Consider the following 19,664-nt stretch of genomic DNA (forward strand, 5'->3'; position numbering starts at 1 on the left):
TAACATTTCCATTTATCACAAAACTACCTTCATTGCTGGTCCTCTATCCTGCTGGCTTAGATCAGAATTCTTCTTGGGCCATATTAAAACTGATACATTTACAGATTAACAAAGAGGAAATGCCGAATATTTAGTTGGATACCTAAGTTTGAAGTTCAAGAGGAAGATGCAGGATGGAGTTATCAACCTATAGAAAATTTGTCAAAAGGCAGAGACTTTGTGGGGTTGAATCTTAGGCTATTAGGACCGAAGCATGAGTAAGAAACACTGAATCTCTTGTAACTTCAGAGTTTATACACTCTCAAGCAAGTGTTGGCATTGGTTGTCTTATAATATTAGCGTCAGAATGTAGCTTTCAGCTTCTCCCCTTCTCGTATAGCATTTCATATTGTGGAATGATGATGGTTAGCTTTAATTGCCAACTTGTAGACACTATCCAGAATTAACTTGAAAGAGTCTCGAGGAGGGATTGTCTACATTGGGTTGGTCTATGGGGGGATTCTCTTAAGTTATTTGATGTTGGAAGCTCCAGCCCACTGTGGGCAGCACCATTCCCTAGGCAGAAGGTCTTGATCTGTCTGAGTAAAGAAACTGAGCTGAGCACAAGTATGCACATATGTAGTCTTCTGCTCTTGACTGTCAGTATGAAGGGACTAGCTGTTTAAAGTTCTTATGGCCTTGACTTTTCTGCTATTATCAACTATAACTTGGAATTGTGATCTCAAATAAATCCTTTCTCTCCTAAATTGCTTTTTGTCAGAATATTTTATCACACCAATAGTAATGAAAATAGGTAGGTATAGAGGCTGGAATCCTCACCCATGTGAAAGAACTCATCAAACAGAAACATGAATTCTCTCGGGCAATAGAATTCACGGTTGTTCTATCCTGAGCCAGCCCAGGTGACTAGCAACCAAAAAGGAAAGAGCATTCTTTCTAAGGTAATTTTGCTGGTAAGGCAATCCCACAGCCTTGTCTCCAAAGACTTCATTAGAATGTGTTCATGATGGTCCTAGTGGCTTGTTAAGAAGGATTTCCAAAGTCTTCTTCAATAATGATGAATGATAGGCACGGCCATGTTAGCATGTTATAAATAGTTCAAGAGACAACTGATGCTGCGCGCTGTTCTTTATTTTTCTTCAGACAGATAAGGGGAGTTAATGGCAATGTAACATTTTCCAATAACACAAAGTGCCATTATATTTAATGGTAGCCAACTGGAGACTTACTTTACCTTAACTATGCAAAGTACACTTTTATAATTTCTTGTATGTACAGTACAGGTTAAAAGTATCAACCTTAAAAGCAGCCCGTGGATAAAAGTAAGAAAATCTTGGTAACAAAGCTTTCAATACAAAAACACTTATTTGTACATTTACTTTACTTAAAATAACCCCAATATAACTGAAGCCAAAGCAAAGCTTGGTTGAAAACTTAAGAAGATATTATAATAAACAACCCCTCTCTCCAAAGGAAAGTGTCTCCTAAAAGAAAACGAATCTCCCATCAATCCTTCAGATGTTATCTTGGAGGGAAGAATTTAATGAAGTGAGCCAGCTGGAGGGCCCGCTGCAGGCTTCCCAAGTGGGTAGGTGCAGGCATTGCTGCATAGCCACATGGACCACACATTAACATACCCAGGATTTCTGGTAAGCTGGCTTTTCCATCTTCCATGACTGATTTTTTTTTTGTCTCTTGTACTAAACTCGGAGGATGAAACACTGCCTTCAGGTTATTTTTCTTGGCTATCCATGATGAAGTGCTAACATACCATTCACCCTCCACCTGTTTTGGTTTTTTGGTGTTCTTTTTTTGTGCCTGGTGAGATGCACACTGCACAAGTGTCTATAGATGGAGGATTGAATGAGCCCTTGGTGAGGCTAAGGGACAGACAGGTACAATCATTTACCTAGTTCAGTCTCATAATATTTTACTTAATTCAATCTTACCTAATTTTTTCCTTATTGTATATAATAAACATTGAGAAACAGATGTCCCTACCAACTGGAAAGCTGTTGTTTAAATATCCCATTGGTTAAAATATCAAACTTACTGTTTAAACATTCATTAGCCATATCCAACTTGAAACACATGTTATTGCATGGCCATATTAAGTCAGACTTTGAACTATGTCAGTGTCTCTGGAATCTAAATGTACCACACAGCTTTAAAATGATCCCCACTTCTTGCAAAAGGCCTTTAGAGGAACATAACATTGGCCCCTGTAAAAGTCCCTCGTTCCCTATAGTTCTGGTTTCCTAGAAGACAATCACACCCTGGTCCAAGCAGCGGAATGTTCTACTCATATAAGAATTTTCCCTCCCTCCTACCTCATAACAAATATCCTTTGTCCCTTTAATAATGATGACATAGGAAAATCCCTGAAAGATTCAAATTGGGCAACAATACAGATCTGATTAGAGCCGTCATGAGTCTGACAATGTAGAATTGTATTTCTTAAGAAGTCTGTAACCATATTTGTCTGGGCTGCAATAGACACCATGCAGTAAGATCAGACTAGCACCTCAGCGGCTCCCTAATCTCCCTTGACTGGCTTCTATTTCAGCCTTCCCTGTTGTTTCTCCTGATAGAGCAGGCGTGTATTTCTGAGCATAAGTGACAAGAAGTCTAAAGAACCCACTACCTTCAGAGCACAGCTAGAGCTGGAACTCCCATTTAGGAGTTGTGTTAGCCTACTCACAATCCCACCCGTTCTATTCAGTGTGGAGGCTGCATGTGTGGCATTGTCCCCATTATCTACATTCACTTCTGATTATTTTAATCCTTCTGGGTTTATTCGTATTTTCCAAACCCAGATATTCCCTCCCAAAGACACAGCAGGGCTCTTAGATGTAATAAAAAGTATTCGCCAGACGAGAAGAAAGTATGTGTGAGTGAAGGCCACACCCAAACATGCAGAGACAAGCGAGATGGGCAGGATGGAGGGTTTTAGTTGAACTACATGAAAATGCTTCCTCAACTGTGGTTGTCATGGAAATCTCAAGCCTGCACACATGCTCAGGCCCTGAAAATTCTTCGATGATGAGTGTCTGCATTTCCCATTTCTTTTTCAGAGTGCCTGGGTGAGGCTCCTGGAGCAGTGGAAGGTGTCAGGATGCTCTTCTCAGGAGCCTTCTATGAGCCTCTCAGCCCAGGTTGGGGAGTGTGTATGTTCTATGTCTTCTTGGCTCTGACGTAGAGGAGATTCCAAATCTTACAGAGAAGTTGAAATTGGGGTGTGAAACCCTTCTTAATATGAAATGAATGGAGATGACTCTCTGTTGCATTATTGCAAAATAATTGATACTATTTTTTAAAAGGAGGAAGAAAAAGGCCAGTCAAGGGTTCTATGTACACTCTTTTCTTCTAACACGTTTTTAACAAGAAAAAAATGCACCATCAACTACTCTTAGAGCAAGAGCAGCCACAATACTGTGGCTGGGGTTAAAACACTAGGGTCCAGTGACTGGGTGAATTTGCCATTCAAATCAGAAAACAAAATCCCACACCTGAAGGAATCCAATGACCTTTTTCTTTCTTTCAATGTGTGTGTGTGTGTGTGTGTGTGTGTGTGTGTGTGTATACATATACATTTTTCCCAAATGCTCTGCAAATCCCAGTCTGAAGAATAACAACAAAACCAAAAGAGAAACAGTTTTATATTAAAAATGTCTGTGTTCTTCATCACTACTTCTAAAGCAGCTTGAAGGAGCCCGCCACTTGGCGTGTACTGTAAGCTGACTCCATGACGAAGCTCTTGGCAGGATAGCAGCACAGGTTTCTCATTCCATAGTCATCACGTGGAGAATGTAAACCTTTCAGAGGATAAGATTTTGCTTAAAAATGAAAATAACTTGAAAAGTTCTGACCATCCTGTTCTCCCAGACCTCCTGGGGAGCTTTGCTTTCCTGCCTCAGAGTGATGCTATCCGCCTCTGCATTTCAGGGAGACAGGTCCAGGGCAAGGGGTGGGAGGATTCCTGGTGCATCTGTGTTGGAGCAGGCCACACAAAGCACCTCTCTGAAGGACCAACTGCCATAGCCAGGTTCTAGCTCTTCGCTCTCTTTCCCACCTGGCTTTCCAACTGAATAAACCTCGTGGGTTTAACCAAACACGCATGTAATCCTAGGTAAACTTGAATAAGTAAACCTTGAAGAAACAAGGTCAAATGAACGAGTTGTATCCATCAGAGTAAGTATGGGGGGAGCAGCTGAGGGGACAGTGAAACCCAGGCTCTCTCAGGCCCCTCGTGTCTCTCAGGCTTAGCCTACATTCTCAGAAATGCTTTTGAAGAATCAAGAGACAAATATCTCAAATGGAAAAATTATCTTTCTTGTTTGTCTTGCTAACAAAAATTCTAGAGGTCATGACTAAACACAATTTAAACAATGCTGAGATGCACCTATTCTTCTGAAAGCAGCTTCTGAAATATCAACCACAGCAATAAACACTGTATATGAATACATTCTAAAGTTAATCCAGATGAATGATACAGAGAGCGGTAGTGACACAAAGTCCCTCCACAAAGGTCTCCACGCTAATCCTAAACTCGGGAGAAAAGATGTTTCCCCTTTAATTAGCTGGAGATTTTACTTCTTCTTTCTCTATAACTTCCCAACTTTTTTTTTGCCCCAGGATGTACAGATAATCTTCACATTCCATACATACCTGAAACCTTTTTCCCCCCTCCCTCTGTCAGGTTTTCAAATAAAATCAAACTACAAAGACAGATAATGTTTTACATGTAACTCCATAGACATAGGCCATTGAATCCTTAGGCCTTGCTGCAGGGCTTCCTTTAGATCTATGGCCTCCCCACAGTATTTCAGACCCGTTCCTCAGACAGGACAGACCAGGCTAGCAGGTACCCGCGGCTGCCTGGAGGGCCACAGGCTTCTTTTCTGCTGTGGTGGTGCCCCTGCCTCACCACACCCTCTGGCAGGAGAGGCATGGAGCCTGCCTTCTCTCTACCTTGGCAAATGTCCTAGGAAGAGTTGTGGATCTCAGCTCCAGATGAGGCAGGGCCCACAGTGAGTCTCACTATTGCTCTTTCTTACTGTGCAATTCTGAGCTCTTCCGGCTTCCAGACATTCCCAGCCAAACTGCTCTGTTCCAGCACCCGAACGGAGTCTGAGGAGGGCCAAGGCTCAGTCAGGTCAAGGCCTCACTGGGCCAGGGAGTAGGTTCTGCAGGCGCCGGTCTCCTAAAAGCAGGCACTTGTGGCCGCCTGACGTTCTGGGTGACCCCATTCTTCCTGATGCTGAAGAAGTCACCACATGTCCACTTCCTCGAATCTAGAAGCTTCTGTTTCCTACTCAGAGTGAGTATAGGAGGATGGGTGGGCGTATCCAAAATATATGAATATCTGCAATCAGGGCTTAAGGTACTGGATGATATTGTACAAACTGCTAAAATGCTTCTCGGCACAATTGGTAGCTAAAAAAATAATTTCTTATGGTTTGAGGGAATTCTCCCATCTCTGTCTTTCAGTGGGGAGGTCTCAGTAGGTACCAAGTCCATCTGAAGTCCCCAATCTTCGTCCTCTGACTGGGTATGTACCATGTGAATCAAATACAAAGTCTGCTCTGCAGTCCAAGGAAGATCAGACTTCCTTGGAGGCAACTACCCCTACGGTATCCTAGCCTCCAGGGCCAGTTTATACAGATCACGTGGAGACTTTATCTCCAGCTTCCAGCAGTCACACTGCAGGCTTCCCCAGCAGTCAGGGTCATTTGTTTTTTAGATGACCAGTCCGGCCAATATGGAAAACAGATTGGTGTCCATAGGCACAGGCCAGCAGGTGGAGCCACAAAGTGGTGCTTGGCAATTCCTGGCAGGGTTTCCAAAGCTTGAAGTTTCAATGGAACTGTCTTAAATAAATAAATCTTTTTTTTTTCTAAATAATGTAAAAAATAAATGATATTTCCCTTTGGCAGTAAATAGCTGATTCGACCATTTGCCTGAATGTGTGTGTGTGTGTGTGTGTGTGTGTGTGTGTGTGTGTGTATTTAAGAAAAAAAAAAGATCCCAACTTTGACTCATGGTACATCGTTGATAATGCATATTGTTTCTACTGCTTTTGTGAACCTTTTGCATATTTGTTTGGGGCAGGTGTGTGGACCTCACTTGTGGCCCAGGTAGGCACCCAGAGTGATACAGGCCCCCACCAGGGCCAGGCTGAGCAGAGTCTTCAGAGACAGCCAGGAGAAATCAAACAGGGGCCGCACGCTGGGACCGTACAGTTCCACAAAGGCATCCTGCAGCAGAGAAAAAGGACAAAGAAAGAGCTTTAGCCACCAGGAGAGCTAGATGGCCTTCCCACCAGCAACTGTGAGGGATGAGAAGGGCTTGGCATAGCTGCCAAGACTACAGGCTGCAGCCAGAACTACATAGTCAACCTAGCTCACTTCTAGGAATTTGCTTTGGAAAGTCTTCCTGAGGGAGTGGCAGGATACGGCCCCAGGACTCGTAGATGTTACAGAATGAGTGCAGTAAGTGATAGAGCCAGGACTGGAACCCAGATCCAAGCCAATGCCTGTCGCTCTGGCCCTCCCTGGCATGGGTTCTGGACGTGCGCCATCACACCTAGCTTTGCACAGAGTGCCGGAGATGAAAAGCAGTTCTTCACGACGGGGCAGCAAGTGCGTTACCAGCAGGGCCACTTCCTCAGTTCTCACGTTGTTTTGAGTCTGACCTACTTAACCCATATGCTATGAGTCTCCTTCTCTATGCATCCAGCTCTGAGGATTCTGAAGTAGTCTTCAAGGGCAGGCTAAGGTCGTGGTTAGGGAACTGCTTACATTGCTAAATACATACTTACATAGATGCTCCTCATGAGTGCATGGTATCCTGTATCATACGTAAAAAGATTTTCAGTGTTTCAAACTTTAGGAATTATAAGCAATGCTATGGTATACTTTTGTACACAGGTGTTTAGACATTCACTTTAAAGATAATAAGTTCCTAGAACTCTATTGACAACATCAAAGTTGTCACCAGGAATCATGACGAGTTTGTGTTGAACTGATCTTGCCACCTCATGGTGGCCTTTTGACCAATGGCACGGTTAAAGCTGGCTGTGGTTTAGGACAGTGGTTCATATGAAGGACATATGAACTGTCCTCCAGGGGACAGTTAGGGATGTCTATTTGGTCCTTTTTATTTGGGGCAAAGAAGCTCCTGGCGGGTGTCAAGGATGTCAACATCCCATGGACAGCCTTAACTCGCTCAGAAGAGCAACTCAGAGCCGAATACCAATGGTTCTAGTTTACAGGATGCTCAGACCAAGGACCACAGAACAATCAGCCCCAGGCGAACATCAACGATGCCAGCCACCTTAGCGGGGCCCCAAGCAAACACGGGGCATCTCTGGGGTGGCGAGATTAATTTTTGCCAGGAGGGGGCGCAAGCGGTTTCCTCTGGTTATTCACTGTTGGGTTTTAGAAAAGGGCAAGGGCACAAAGGAAGTGCACGTACACAGGTCTCTCTGTCACAGCTCAGCTCCCACCCGATGTTCCCTGTGCATGAGGAGGTAGAAGAAAGACAGCCGCCACGCTCAGTGGTCCGCTTCCATCTCTTTCCTAGCCATACGTGTGTGAGCCCTAACGCCTCACCAGAGACATCCTCGCTCTTCAAGGCATCTTTCCTGGGCTGTTTGTTAACTCGGTTTTCTACTGAGAAGGCCAGGCTGCTCCTTGAATTCCATCAGTTTTCTGTGCCAAAAATCTAAAACAAATCAAACTATTGGTCTATGTGACCTTTCTGGTCATACAAACAGCCATCCTGGGACCCCTGGACCCCTCCCTTTCTGGATCTGGGTAAGCCCTTCATGCCTCCACCCCTTCTTGACAACAGCCACAGGCAGCATCCCAAGGGCCACAGCCTTCTGAGGGTGAGGTGAGCTAAATTAGTTCCTCCTGGCCCAAGGGGGGGGTGGGGGTGGGCTTTGAAGAGCTAAGGTCTAGGAAGGCCTCTGAATGTGCAGAAGATCTAGGCGACTCCCCCACCCTGAAAAATCTGTCAGTTCCTGGCCTTATTTACCTCACCCACAGCCACACCATTGGTGGCTGTGAAGAGGAACATGTCACTTCAGTTTACCTGTCATTAACAACAGTGTGACCTGGTGTCTGCCCTCCATGCTGGGCACTGACGGCTCTGCGCCAGCTCCACCTGCCCATGCTCTCCTGCGCTTATGCCTACTTGCTTTTGCATGGCAGCTGCTGTACCGCTCCCCAAGGAACCATCCTCAGCTCTGAAGAGGGAAGTGACAGTAGCAGTGTCTCCTTGTCCCCGATATATTACTAACTAGTTCATCAGATTGCAGGACAGGGTGGCTGGTGAATCATTTAATCCCTGCAGCTTGTATGTGGCCCCTAATCCCCGCCCTCTGCAGTTCAAGCATGCAAGGCGACCCTGGAGGCTCAGGAGAGGCATTTTTAGAGAGACTCTTGCTTTCTCGAGCATCCCGATTGGGGAGATTTCTGAAGTCTATTTAAACAGCCTGTCATTATTTGTGTAAGTCTGAAAACCATTTTTAAGCTACATATTTTTCATTTTATGTAAAATGTTTTTTATATAAAAAAACAAAGGTGCTGAACAGATGGCTCAGAGGTTGACCTTATGTTGCTTTAAGCTCCATTCCTAACACTCAGATTGGGCAACTCACAACTGACTGCAAATCCAGTTCCAGGAGAGCGATGCCTTTGACCTCTGTGGGGACCTGTACTCACGTGCACATCCCCACCCCCAAATACACATAATTTAAAATAAAATAAATTTAAAAAAAAGAAGTATAAAAGAAAACCCAGTCTTTGAGTGTGACTCTGGCTACATCGCTGCCAACAGATCCAGTGTCAAGAGTGGCAAAGCTTCCTGCACTACATCTGTAGAAATGAGGGATGCTCACAGGCCCAGGAAGGTCTTTGCCCTCTGCTGGTCCCCATCTCCGCCAAGGGTGGAAAGGCCCAGTCTGGTTCTGTGCAAATTTCAGACTCAGAGGCCTTAGGCTGCATCCACCCAGGGTGAGCCACAGGGCAGAGGGTCACACTCAGGGTAGGAGTGCACAGAACAGCCAGGCCTACGAGTGTCCACATTGCTCTACACTGCACAACGGGTGGATCTCAGCCTCTCTAGGTCCACTCTCTGTCTCTCTCGAACACCCCCTGGAGGCTACTCACCCTTCAAAGCCTCTCTCCTCCACTCGAGTCTTCTAAGAAATAGCATTTAGGCTAAGAAAAAACAAGCTTGGAAAACTCAAACTGAGCTGGTTGGCAAAAATGTACATTATTTAAATAAAATCAAGAACCAAAAGTGGCTGGGCTGGCTGTAACCCCAGGCAAGGGTAAAGAGACCCTGGAATCTGGGAATGCTAATCAAAGGGCTTAAAATGATATCTTTTCCTTAATGTTTACATTTATATCTATTAGCTTGAGAAATAAACAAAACCCACAAATTGTGTTTTAACAGAATGACCCCCAAATAATTTAAATGCCTGAAAATAAGATCAGCACATCCACGTATGAACCCACAAAATGGAAACACACTTTGGACCATGCTAGGATACCGTAACCGTCACCTACACATGTCTGGGCATACACGTGAAGACACATTTGTTCATGCACACCTCTGCTTTTCCCGCTGAGGTTCTACAGCATCCACACTGTGCCTCAGCTGAGCATCCAGGCATTGCTGAGTCCACAGCTTCCAAGTCACTTGGGAATTCTCCACCCGTTGTCAGACCTGTCTTTGCCATGACTGCCCCAGCAGCCACCACTTTTCCCATATGCACCGCTGCTCTTCCAGCAGCGAATGACACCCCTTTCTGAGTAAACTGGGACCAATGAGCACAAAGTACAAGAACTTATTTGGGGTCACTAATCTTTACCCTTGATCCTGATCCTACTGTCTTCTATGGCTTCTGGAACTTTCCTCCACCAACTATTTCCACTCTTGACCCTCTCTTCCGCCTCTTTTTCTTAGCATGCAAACACTTCTGTGCCGATGCATGATCCACAAGACAGCCAACTGCCTACCCCTTTCTCTGGTTCTCTTCTCACCGTAATTTCCCTATTTCTTACTTATTCCTCTCTTCCGCTTCTGAGACCACCTCACGGCAGTCACTCCTGTTGTGTGGTAACTACAGCAAGCCAGGCAGGCAGCATTGCATAAGGACCTTTGGTCATTGCAAGTCATCCATGCACTCTTTGGGCTCCTCTGGCTTCCTGGAGAATTTCTGTGCTGTACCCTTCATGGGCACCTCCTCCTCTGATGGTCCAGATATGTGCTTGATGCACCTGACTTCTGTGCAGATCACTGTCTCTCTCTCCGTTAATCTCCTTCCCTGTCCCCATCTTAAATATCACCCTTGTGATGAAGTCTCTAAAGTTATTATATTCATTCCTGTTCTCATCCAAACTGCAAGATTCGTAGTCCAGCTGTGTGTTGTATGTATATGTTCATATAGGGTGTGCATGTACGCATGTGAATGCATACACACACACACACACACAAACTTGTTTTTTATGTATATATGTTCGCATGGGGTGTGTATGTATGCATTCAGGTGCACACACATGTGAAAGACAGAAGTTAACACTGGGCATCTTCTTCAGTTGCTTTCTGCCTAATTTTTTGAGATGCTGAACCTAAAGCCCAACAATTTGGTGAGCTGGATGGCTGTGAGCTCAAGGAAGTCTCCAGTCTCTGTTTCCCTAGTCCTGGGATTACAGGTGCCTGATGTCATCCTAGGTTTGGTGTGGGTGCTAGTGATTCAATTTAGAGCCTCCTGCTGTGCAGCGGGCACTTTGCAAACTGAGTCATTTCTAACTCTCCACTCACATTCTAACGCATCCTGTGGGAATTACAGAAAACTCACCCTGTGTGAGGGCACCACTACCGAGCCCTTCCTCACAGTGTACGTGAAACTAGCAATACAATTGAAAGAATTGTACTGTTAGATTGGTTCCCCTCACAAACAAACCCAAAGACAGACTGAGTACAAGCTGTCTCCTGGGAGCTGACCCCAAGACACTGTAGCTGAGGGCTGGAGGTGGGAGAAAGAAGAGTGGCCAAGCTAGAATTGCCTCGTCCAGCAAGAAAGGCTCCATCCTTTTGGAGATTAACCCTGATGGAGAATCCTATGAACCATCGAGGAACAGTGAGCTGGGAAATTTCAACAAAAGCTCCTGGTACACAGAGCCTGAAGTTGCGCCTACACAGACACCAGTACCATAGTGCTTTGGTTGTGTGCGCGGGTGAAGGGGACTTTGGAGCAGAAACACGGGTTTCATGTAACCTGGAGCTGGAGGTGAATCTAGTTAACTCTGCAGAGGGAAAGTAGGAAGGTCAGGAGGCTGATAGCCACAGCACTGATGCCCACCCACGCAGGTCTGTCTCTGTTGCGACATCTCACAATACCTGTATGTTTTCCCATCCATGCTCTCTTCCTCCATCCTGTGCCCTGACATTAGATATTCCCTATTGTAGGCAGAATGATCCATCTAGTTACGAACCTGTCACCTCCATGCCTAGTCTCTAAGACCAGATTCTTCAAGTCCAAGGCTTCCTGGCTCCGGCCCAGCCTGGTTCTTCTGCATTTCTTCTGCTCTCCATTGAGCTGTTGCTCATACACAGACCTGAAAGGCTGTCTTCTACAGTCAGCTTTCCTCAACACTAAGTTAAATAAGTCCCTTGTCACCTATGCATGGATATCACCTGTTTCCGTGTTTGTCTCCTCCAACCCTTAGCACCTGGAGCTGCAGGTCCACATTTTATTTCTCTCTGGATCACTGGGGCAGGTATCTGTCACCTACTAGCCATTACACAAATACACATGGAAGTGGAGAAGTTGATTTCTTTCATTATATAGCGTGATTTCCAAACATAATCTAATGGAGATTTTTAAGAGAAGGGATGCTTGAAGACCAAATAAAAGACTAAAGAAAACTTGCAGTTCTTTGCAGCAGCCTGCGGTTCCTTCCCACAGACCCTGATGCAGAGACCCAAGGAAGCAGCACATCACCTACACGGGGCCTTGCGGGTCAACTTCCACGCTGCTCTCACCTTCACCCCCTGTGAACATCCATGAGGGGGGTACCCCGGGCAGCCTCTGACCGCTTACTCTCTGTGGGGGACACCTACAGTGTTGTACCCACACTGAGAAGACACACTTATAAAATGCTCTCTAGAGGTAAGGGCACAACCATTCAGGGCATTGAAGCTGGCTGTATTCGTGTCTGTTACATAAAACAAGGGAAAGGAGCAAGGCCAAGGACTACTTCTGGACATTCAGAAGACATAACGATGCTGGGTGGTCCTAAACTGTAGATGCTTCTAAGGGGACAGGAGGTCCACTCCCAACATCATCAATTCGCTGATATTAAACCATTGGGCCTTTATCATAAAGGGGTGTTGAATTTTGTCGAATGCTTTTTCAGCATCTAATGAAATGATCATATGGTTTTTTTCTTTCAGTTTATTTATATGGTGGATTACATTGATAGATTTGCGTATGTTGAACCAGCCCTGCATCTCTGGGATGAAGCCTACTTGATCATAATGGATAATTTTTCTAATGTGTTCTTGGATTCGGTTTGCCAGTATTTTATTGAGAATTTTTGCGTCGATATTCATGAGTGAGATAGGCCTGTAATTGGCCTGGGTCTGAAAAAGCATGGGATAAAACCGGACCTGCTGAACATAGCGGACAATGAGGACTGCTGAGAAGTCAAGAACAATGGCAATGGGTTTTTGATCCTACTGCACGTACTGGCATTGTGGGAGCCTAGGCAGTTTGGATGCTCACCTTACTAGACCTGGATGGAGGTGGGCGGTCCTTGGACTTCCCACAGGTCAGGGAACCCTGATTGCTCTTCGAGCTGATGAGGGAAGGGGACTTGATTAAGGGAGGGGGAGGGAAATGGGAGGCGGTGGCGGGGAGGAGGCAGAAATCCTTAATAAATAAATTAATTAAAAAAAAATCAACCATTGGGCCTAAGAGGGTGCCAGTGAGAGAAGGCAGTTAAGGTGAACGGAGGCAAGAACACAAGTCATCGGTGACACCAGACTTGGCTCTGAGCAAAAGCAGAAGCACGCACTCATGAGGAAGCGAGGGCTGTTTCTACCTGAGTGAAGCAGCTGGTAAGGAAGTGACTCCATTTCCTCCTGGGCAGGATTTCCTCTGTAGCCGCTTTGCGCTGAATGGGCCCTGAGGGTTCCCTCCACAGCAAAGGCCGGCTTTGTCAGAGGCACGCTGGCACCTGTTCCCTGTGCCTCCTGAGCCGCCCCTATCCTCCCCAAACACCGAGTTCAGGTTTGAGGGAAAAGGAAATGGAAAAAGAGCCTATGAACATCTAGCTGAAGGCCGTACCACTGCCTGACCTCAGGGAGGTAGAGGAAACCCCTGGCGAGGTTCGTCACTCTGTCAGTGCGGGCCAATCTTGGGGAGGCTCTGGGCCCAGAGGGCAGGACTCTTTGAAGCAAAGGCCAAGGACATACGTGCAACGAAACCTAATCTAAGCATCATTTGGTTGTAACTAGAAACCTGCTGGATAAATGGCAAGCAATGAGAAGCCCCAGTACAACAAAAATAAAACTTGCCGGACTGCAGTGGGTTGGGCTAGGGAAGTTTGGGGTATATTTTGTTATGAAAATGTAGCTAGGATGCAAATGAGGTGGTAGGTCTCAGGAGCTAAAGACGGTGCGAGATGAGAAATCTGAAGGCTTCGTTTCTTGAGCAGAACAGTTTGAAAGTAATTTCCGAAGGTACATTTGTAAATGCCCTAGAGATTATGTAGCCAGAAGGACGGCCAAAGGGTAATCAGCCATATCCAGCTGCTACAGGAGATCCACACCCAGCGTGGCCAAAGCCCTGGGTAGGAACTTGGAGGGCTCCTTGGCCCACTTGCCACCTGCCCTGTGGAGAGATTGTGTGCTGGAAAGAAGCAGATTTGAGCCCCTGGCGCACAACAGCTATGCAAATCCTGCAAGGAGGGCTGCCTAGCCACCTGTGGCTCAGGCCCCTTCTGCACGGGGAGCTGTGGTCAGTCCCATACTTCAAAAAGAATGCATGGGAATGGGTATCGGTCAGCAGCTATGCCCTTCCATTCACCAGGTTCATAAACAGAGATCAGAGGCTTGAGCAGCAACCAGTCCTGGCACCTCGGCTTCAGCTTGCTTGTCCGTTTAGTCACCAAACATGACTTTGTGGACCTGTCTCTGTCCTATAATTTATTAATAATACTCTGAAAACAGACAGTAGCTTTAGTGGGCATGACTTTTCTCATTTCATTGAAAGCATTTTGTGAATGCAGGCATACTGACCCTGCAGTGTACTGGCCGGCAGAGAACACACTCTGGGGCACTCCTTTATAGTTCGCCAGCGGCAAACACTCAGCAGGAGGCACTGGTGTCCGTAGTTTTCTTGTTAATGTGCTAGTACCTGGTTACAGAGAGGACGGATTTATTGTGAGTCCTGATTTGAGGATGCTGTCCATCATGATGAACAAGACATAGTGAAGTGTGCAGCTGCTTGAATAACATCCTGATAGACCAGGAAGCGGAGAGATAGGTCGGGAGTGGGGCTGGGTCCACCCCCAGGCACTCAATCCTATAAGCCCCACCTCTTAAAGGCTCCTCAACCTCCCCAAACAGCGCCACCAGCTGGGGACCATGTGTGCAAATGGATGAGTTTGTGGGGGCTGATTTATGCTTAACCCAGAGCAGCGTTTTCCTTGGGAGATTCACCACCGGCCTCAGCAACCTGCCTATAAGCCTTTGGCCTTGGAAGAATTTTTCCACTTCACTTTCTGCATTCCACTTTCTCCCTCTGGCCAGAGCTCTTCCTGCTACTCAGTCGTTTCTGGCTTTGGATTTATAACGTTATTTTTTTGGAGGGAGTAAGAATATCAATTTATGATATTCTATTATTTAAGAAAATATGTTGTGTAAAGAAATCTTACTACAACCAGGTAATAAAAAGATAGCTGGCCAAACGTAAAAATAGGCAAAGAATTTGAATGGACATTTTGCTAAATGATCCTAATGTGACCAATAAGTTGATGAAAATAAACTGAAGATTATTAGTTATCAGTGAATGCTGGCGCTTCAGACTCACTGAGGCAGCTGGACCAAGTGTTGGTAAGGATGCAGAGAACCGGCACCTTCCCCCGGTGGCAGTGGGATGCTAAAGGGTCCAGGCACAATGCTTCTTTGAAGGGGAATGTGCAGCTACCGCATGGGACAGCAGTTTAACTCCTGGTATATAAGCAACATAGTTGAAAGCATATGCTCATGTAAGAGCTGATGCAGGGATTTTCACACCCGCACTACTGGCATCAGCCAGAGCAGAGACAACCTGACTGCCTGCTGACTGATAAACAGACAGAATGTGGCACACCCATACAGTGGAGTAGCATTCATCCACAGAAGGGATGAGGTGCTGGCATGTATGACAGACTGGGTGAACCCTGCAGGTCTTCCGTTCTTTTCTCTGCAAACTGTTTGGGCATGGGCTGTTATGGTCTTGTTCTGTTTCTCATGCATCCTTGGAGATATGCCTTGGGATGTGCTGGTGCATGCCAAAATACATGTTAGCCTAACTGTTGCAGACGGCGACCTCCGCAGGCCCCAGCAGGCCTCAACTCCCAGGGCACGGGTCCCTCTGCTGGGCCTCTGCTTATGTCCCTCTTCTCTCCAGCATAGGAGAAGCGCCTTGGCACCGGTTTCTCTTGTGCTTCCAATCGCTCTGCTTCCCCAGGCTCCCATACCTTGAGTTTCTACCTAGCACCTAGCGTACCACTGTTTTATTCCCTAGGTTGGTCTCAAGCCTGTTCTGAGTGACTCTCCCACCTCAGCTCTCCAGTGTCGGGCTTTCATGCCAATTTTAAATAGTCCCGAGAAGCTGGTGTGTGTGCCTCGGATTGGGAGAAGAGTGTGAAGCTCAGCTTGTCCTGGGTGCCAGATGAAATTCTTCATGCTTCCCGTGGACTCAGCATTTAGATAGATGCACCACTGTCGTTCTTAGGATCTGGGGCTACTGTGTGGTCACTCAGCTCCACCTGCCCCAGTGTCCTGCTCATGCTGTATATGAGTATGGACATAAGCACCTAGGCTCCCAGGACCAGTGCAGCTGATCAACTCACCCTGTACGTCATTACTTGGGCCATACACACAGCGTCCCACTGTGCCTGCCATGAGGCCTGTACATGCGGCATGGCCCAGCATGTCACTGCAAGAGTTAATTCATGAAAACATGCCAAAAATGGGAACTGAAAGCGCATGCCTATAAAGTTCTGCTAATCGCTGTCATCAGTGCAGTGCTGCTGGGTGGGGGTGGGGTGGGGAGGGTGCGGCTCTTCATCAATTAAACAGGGAAGACCAGAGCTGGGAGCCAAAAGCTTGATTTGTTTAAATCAGTAAGTGTTGGCTGAGGATGATGGGAGGAGGGGACAGAGAACCTGGGTCTCCTCATGGGGATTGGCTGAAAATGAGACTGACCCTGGGGGTATGTTGAAGTAAGGAACACAAAGGGGAAGGTATTCCCATGGGTGACATGTGCCGGGCATTGGCAGCTTCCAGTCACGCCTGGCCTGACAAGTACCTTCTGAGACTCAGCATCTTTCCTGGAAGCTCCATGCTATATTGGCTCAAGAGTGCCTGCCCGATGCCCTACAGCAAACTCTAGCGTCTGTCAGAGAGGAGCTTTGGCCTCCACAGGGTGGGTCCCTCCTACTGTTTTTGGTCAGGGACAAATAAGTCCCACACGCTACTGAAAGCTCATAGTCTACTAACATCCCACCCCAAAACACTTCTAAGACATAACAAGTCTCAACCTGCTCCTAGCCCCCTACTTTGAAGCCCAGGGAGCCATTAGGGAATTCTGCCACAGTCAAAATGACAGAGGTGGTCCTTGGAGCAACCGTAGAAGAGGAGAGGCTTCCTATCCACACCGTCAGTCCAGCCATCAGTAAAGAATGATTACATCTTCCTTCTCTGTCTCCAGCAGAGCCTAGTACACTGTGGTAAACTCGATGTGTTCCATGTGGGTGTGCTCAGGGAAATCTGCTTTCGTTTTGTAGTTTATGGTTTAGCTCACCTCACCTGGAAAGACTCAGCATGAACAAAACCAGATGCATTTCAAGGCACACTGGCTGGCTCTTTGACAACCTCCTCCTTTCTCAGATGGTCTTCCTGAGCCCAGAGAGCACAGCCAGCTCCACCTCAAGGAAAGTGTGGGCTCCATCCCTGACAGCGCTGTTAGTAATGGAGCATGTGAATGCTGAGCAGGGTCAAGGCTAGCATTCTGGAGTCAACCTCATTAATGCAGGGATGAGCTGGCGTGATGAAACTGAGACGATCCCAGTCAGTGTGTGTCTGGTGCCAGAACTAGATGGCCATATATGGAGAGGGAGAGAGAGGGACGGAGGGACGGAGAGGGCGGCTAAAATGTCATCCATCGGCAGAGTCTCAGGGCGCGTTGACAGCTGGCTGACTTGACTTAAAGCCACTGTCCTACAGTGAAGCGAGTCTGCTTTGGACAGGAACAAAGCCAGGAAGCCACATGAGTCCACCTACTGTCCAAAGCCCACCACCAATGATCTTGGTGCTTAACTTCCAAGGTGACTGTCTGCCTGACTGTCATCTTGTAGCTTGTAGCATGGAGCCTGCTAGGCAATGCCTGCCAAAGGTCTGTGTATACTTGCTTATTGGACTGAGAACGAGAGTTGAGTCATGTCTCTGGGCCCACGTGCACTGGAGATTCCTGAGGCAGGGGGCATGTCTGAAGTTCTTGAGCTGGAATGGCATGTCAGAGGGCAACACCAAGTCTCTACCTGTGACTTTCCAGCAACCTGTGCACTGAACCCGTGATGTGGGGCTGTGGAGGCAGAAGCCAAGGAAGCAATGTGGGCTAGCTGCCTGTGTGCACAGCCCCGCATCACTGCTCCAGGGAGCCAGTGACCCAGCTTTGTAGACAATGAGCCTACAACAACGCTACCCTCATCACACAAATCAAGTATTCCACAAATGCCAGTTCAAGAGAGCTTCTCCTAAGGGCATAAGAAGTTCAAATTTGGGTAGGTAAAGGCTTTAGTGGGGGACACTAGGAAATTGCTATTTTTCCCAAGGAACACCTTGGCTAATTTTAGATCCCTGTGCAACATAAATTTCCTAACAAAACTGGTGCGAACTTCATGAATTCCTGTTTTGTGGAGTCTTTTCAACTCCCTTTGATCTATCTTTGGAGTCTGAGTCAAGCTACCCAAAGGGAGTGAGACCACTCATCAAAGCATTTATGTAGTGTCTACTTCTGGCCAGATGCTAACGCTGGGCTGAGGAGTGAGAGCTAACTGCGCCAGGCCCCGTAGGTTAGCTTTCCTAAACAATACAAGACAAGAGACTAACATCGGAAAGCCCCCTCAGCTTGGCCCAAGTTCTGATGAAATTTGAATTTAAGGCCACAAAAGCCTACACATGCGCTTCTTCAACTACACTTTGCTTCTCCTGTTGGAGATAAAAATTATATATAAAACCCAGCCCTTAGGGAGACACATAACAAAAAGCCATGAAACTAGAGGTGCTCAAGACTGCCCAAAGAAGACACAGTGAGTGTAATTCAGGAGATTTTAAGATGAACCGAGAAGGGGTAAATAGGAGGTTAAGGACATGAACCATAAGGGTTTCAAAGAGAGTTGGGTAAGCAGCTTAGTGCTCATGCCTAGAATGCATGAGACTCGGGGTTCAAAGCCCAGTACCGAAGGAAAAAAAATTCAACTGGAGAAAGCTGAGGATGGATATTCAAAGCATGGGATTAATTTAGGGTTTGGGATTACCCTGAGGCAGATCCCCAAGCCAGCTGGTGAATGCAGGCAGGGGTACGTCAATCCTTGAGACTCCATTGTCAGATAAAGGACCCTGTGAGCACGGGAAATCACAAGACACAAGGTGGCCTGTACAGGGTACAGAACTAGATCTCAGGGGCGTGTGTAGTGCTCTCTGGACTCCTCTGAGTCTGTGGTCTGGCCCTGCTGGCTGACATGGCATGTACCATCTCTCCAACTCACGAGTGTTACGCTGTGTGATAGACTCCAATCCCAAAGGAGACATTTTCCCTGAAATTCAGGGAAAGCCCTCCCCATCACAGGGCTGCTTCACAGGGACTTCTAGAATGTGAAAGAGAATAAAATTTCCCTGAGTCACAAAAACAAATCCCACCTGAGACTTGTTTAGAATATTAAAACAACAGGCCCAAGGGCCTCCAAAGTGACAACTGGACTTTGTTCCTTTCTGGAGATCTCATCAGCCATTCTGCAGAACGAAAAGGAATTTTGCCCACAATATGAGTGGAGAGTGACAACTTCCACACTGTAGGGCTCACGGGGGCAGGTGGGGGCTGCAGTGAGCCACAGTCCTGACACGCTCCTGCTCATTGGCCTGTAACTCAGCCAGCAGCCTTCCTTCTGCAGTGGTAGCCCCAGATGGGGAAGCCTGCTGTGCTACTCTGTATTTTTCATTGTTACACAAAGACCTTTAAATTGCTAAGACCGTAGGCACAGACCTACTTCTCACAGACCCATCCATACTCATGGATTTGGCCTAGGCACAGAACTTCTCACAGACCCATCCATCCATACCCATGGATTGACCTAGGCACACAGCTTCTCACAGAC

The 19,664-nt window shown here is 46.7% G+C and overlaps 1 protein-coding gene across 1 annotated transcript in view; it reads right to left on the minus strand.

Annotated features, from left to right (window-relative positions):
- Positions 1-1,680: 1,680 nt before the first annotated feature.
- The window catches only part of Bcl2 (BCL2, apoptosis regulator), a 171,900-nt gene continuing 153,916 nt past the window's right edge, over positions 1,681-19,664 (minus strand). The window contains exon 2 of the mRNA XM_013346661.2: positions 1,681-6,257. Coding sequence (XP_013202115.2) covers positions 6,123-6,257 — 135 coding nt within the window. The 3' untranslated portion in view covers positions 1,681-6,122. The remainder of the gene's footprint in view (positions 6,258-19,664) is intronic.

Source organism: Microtus ochrogaster, chromosome 6 (assembly GCF_000317375.1).
Source record: "Microtus ochrogaster isolate Prairie Vole_2 chromosome 6, MicOch1.0, whole genome shotgun sequence".
Taxonomy (NCBI): domain Eukaryota; kingdom Metazoa; phylum Chordata; class Mammalia; order Rodentia; family Cricetidae; genus Microtus; species Microtus ochrogaster.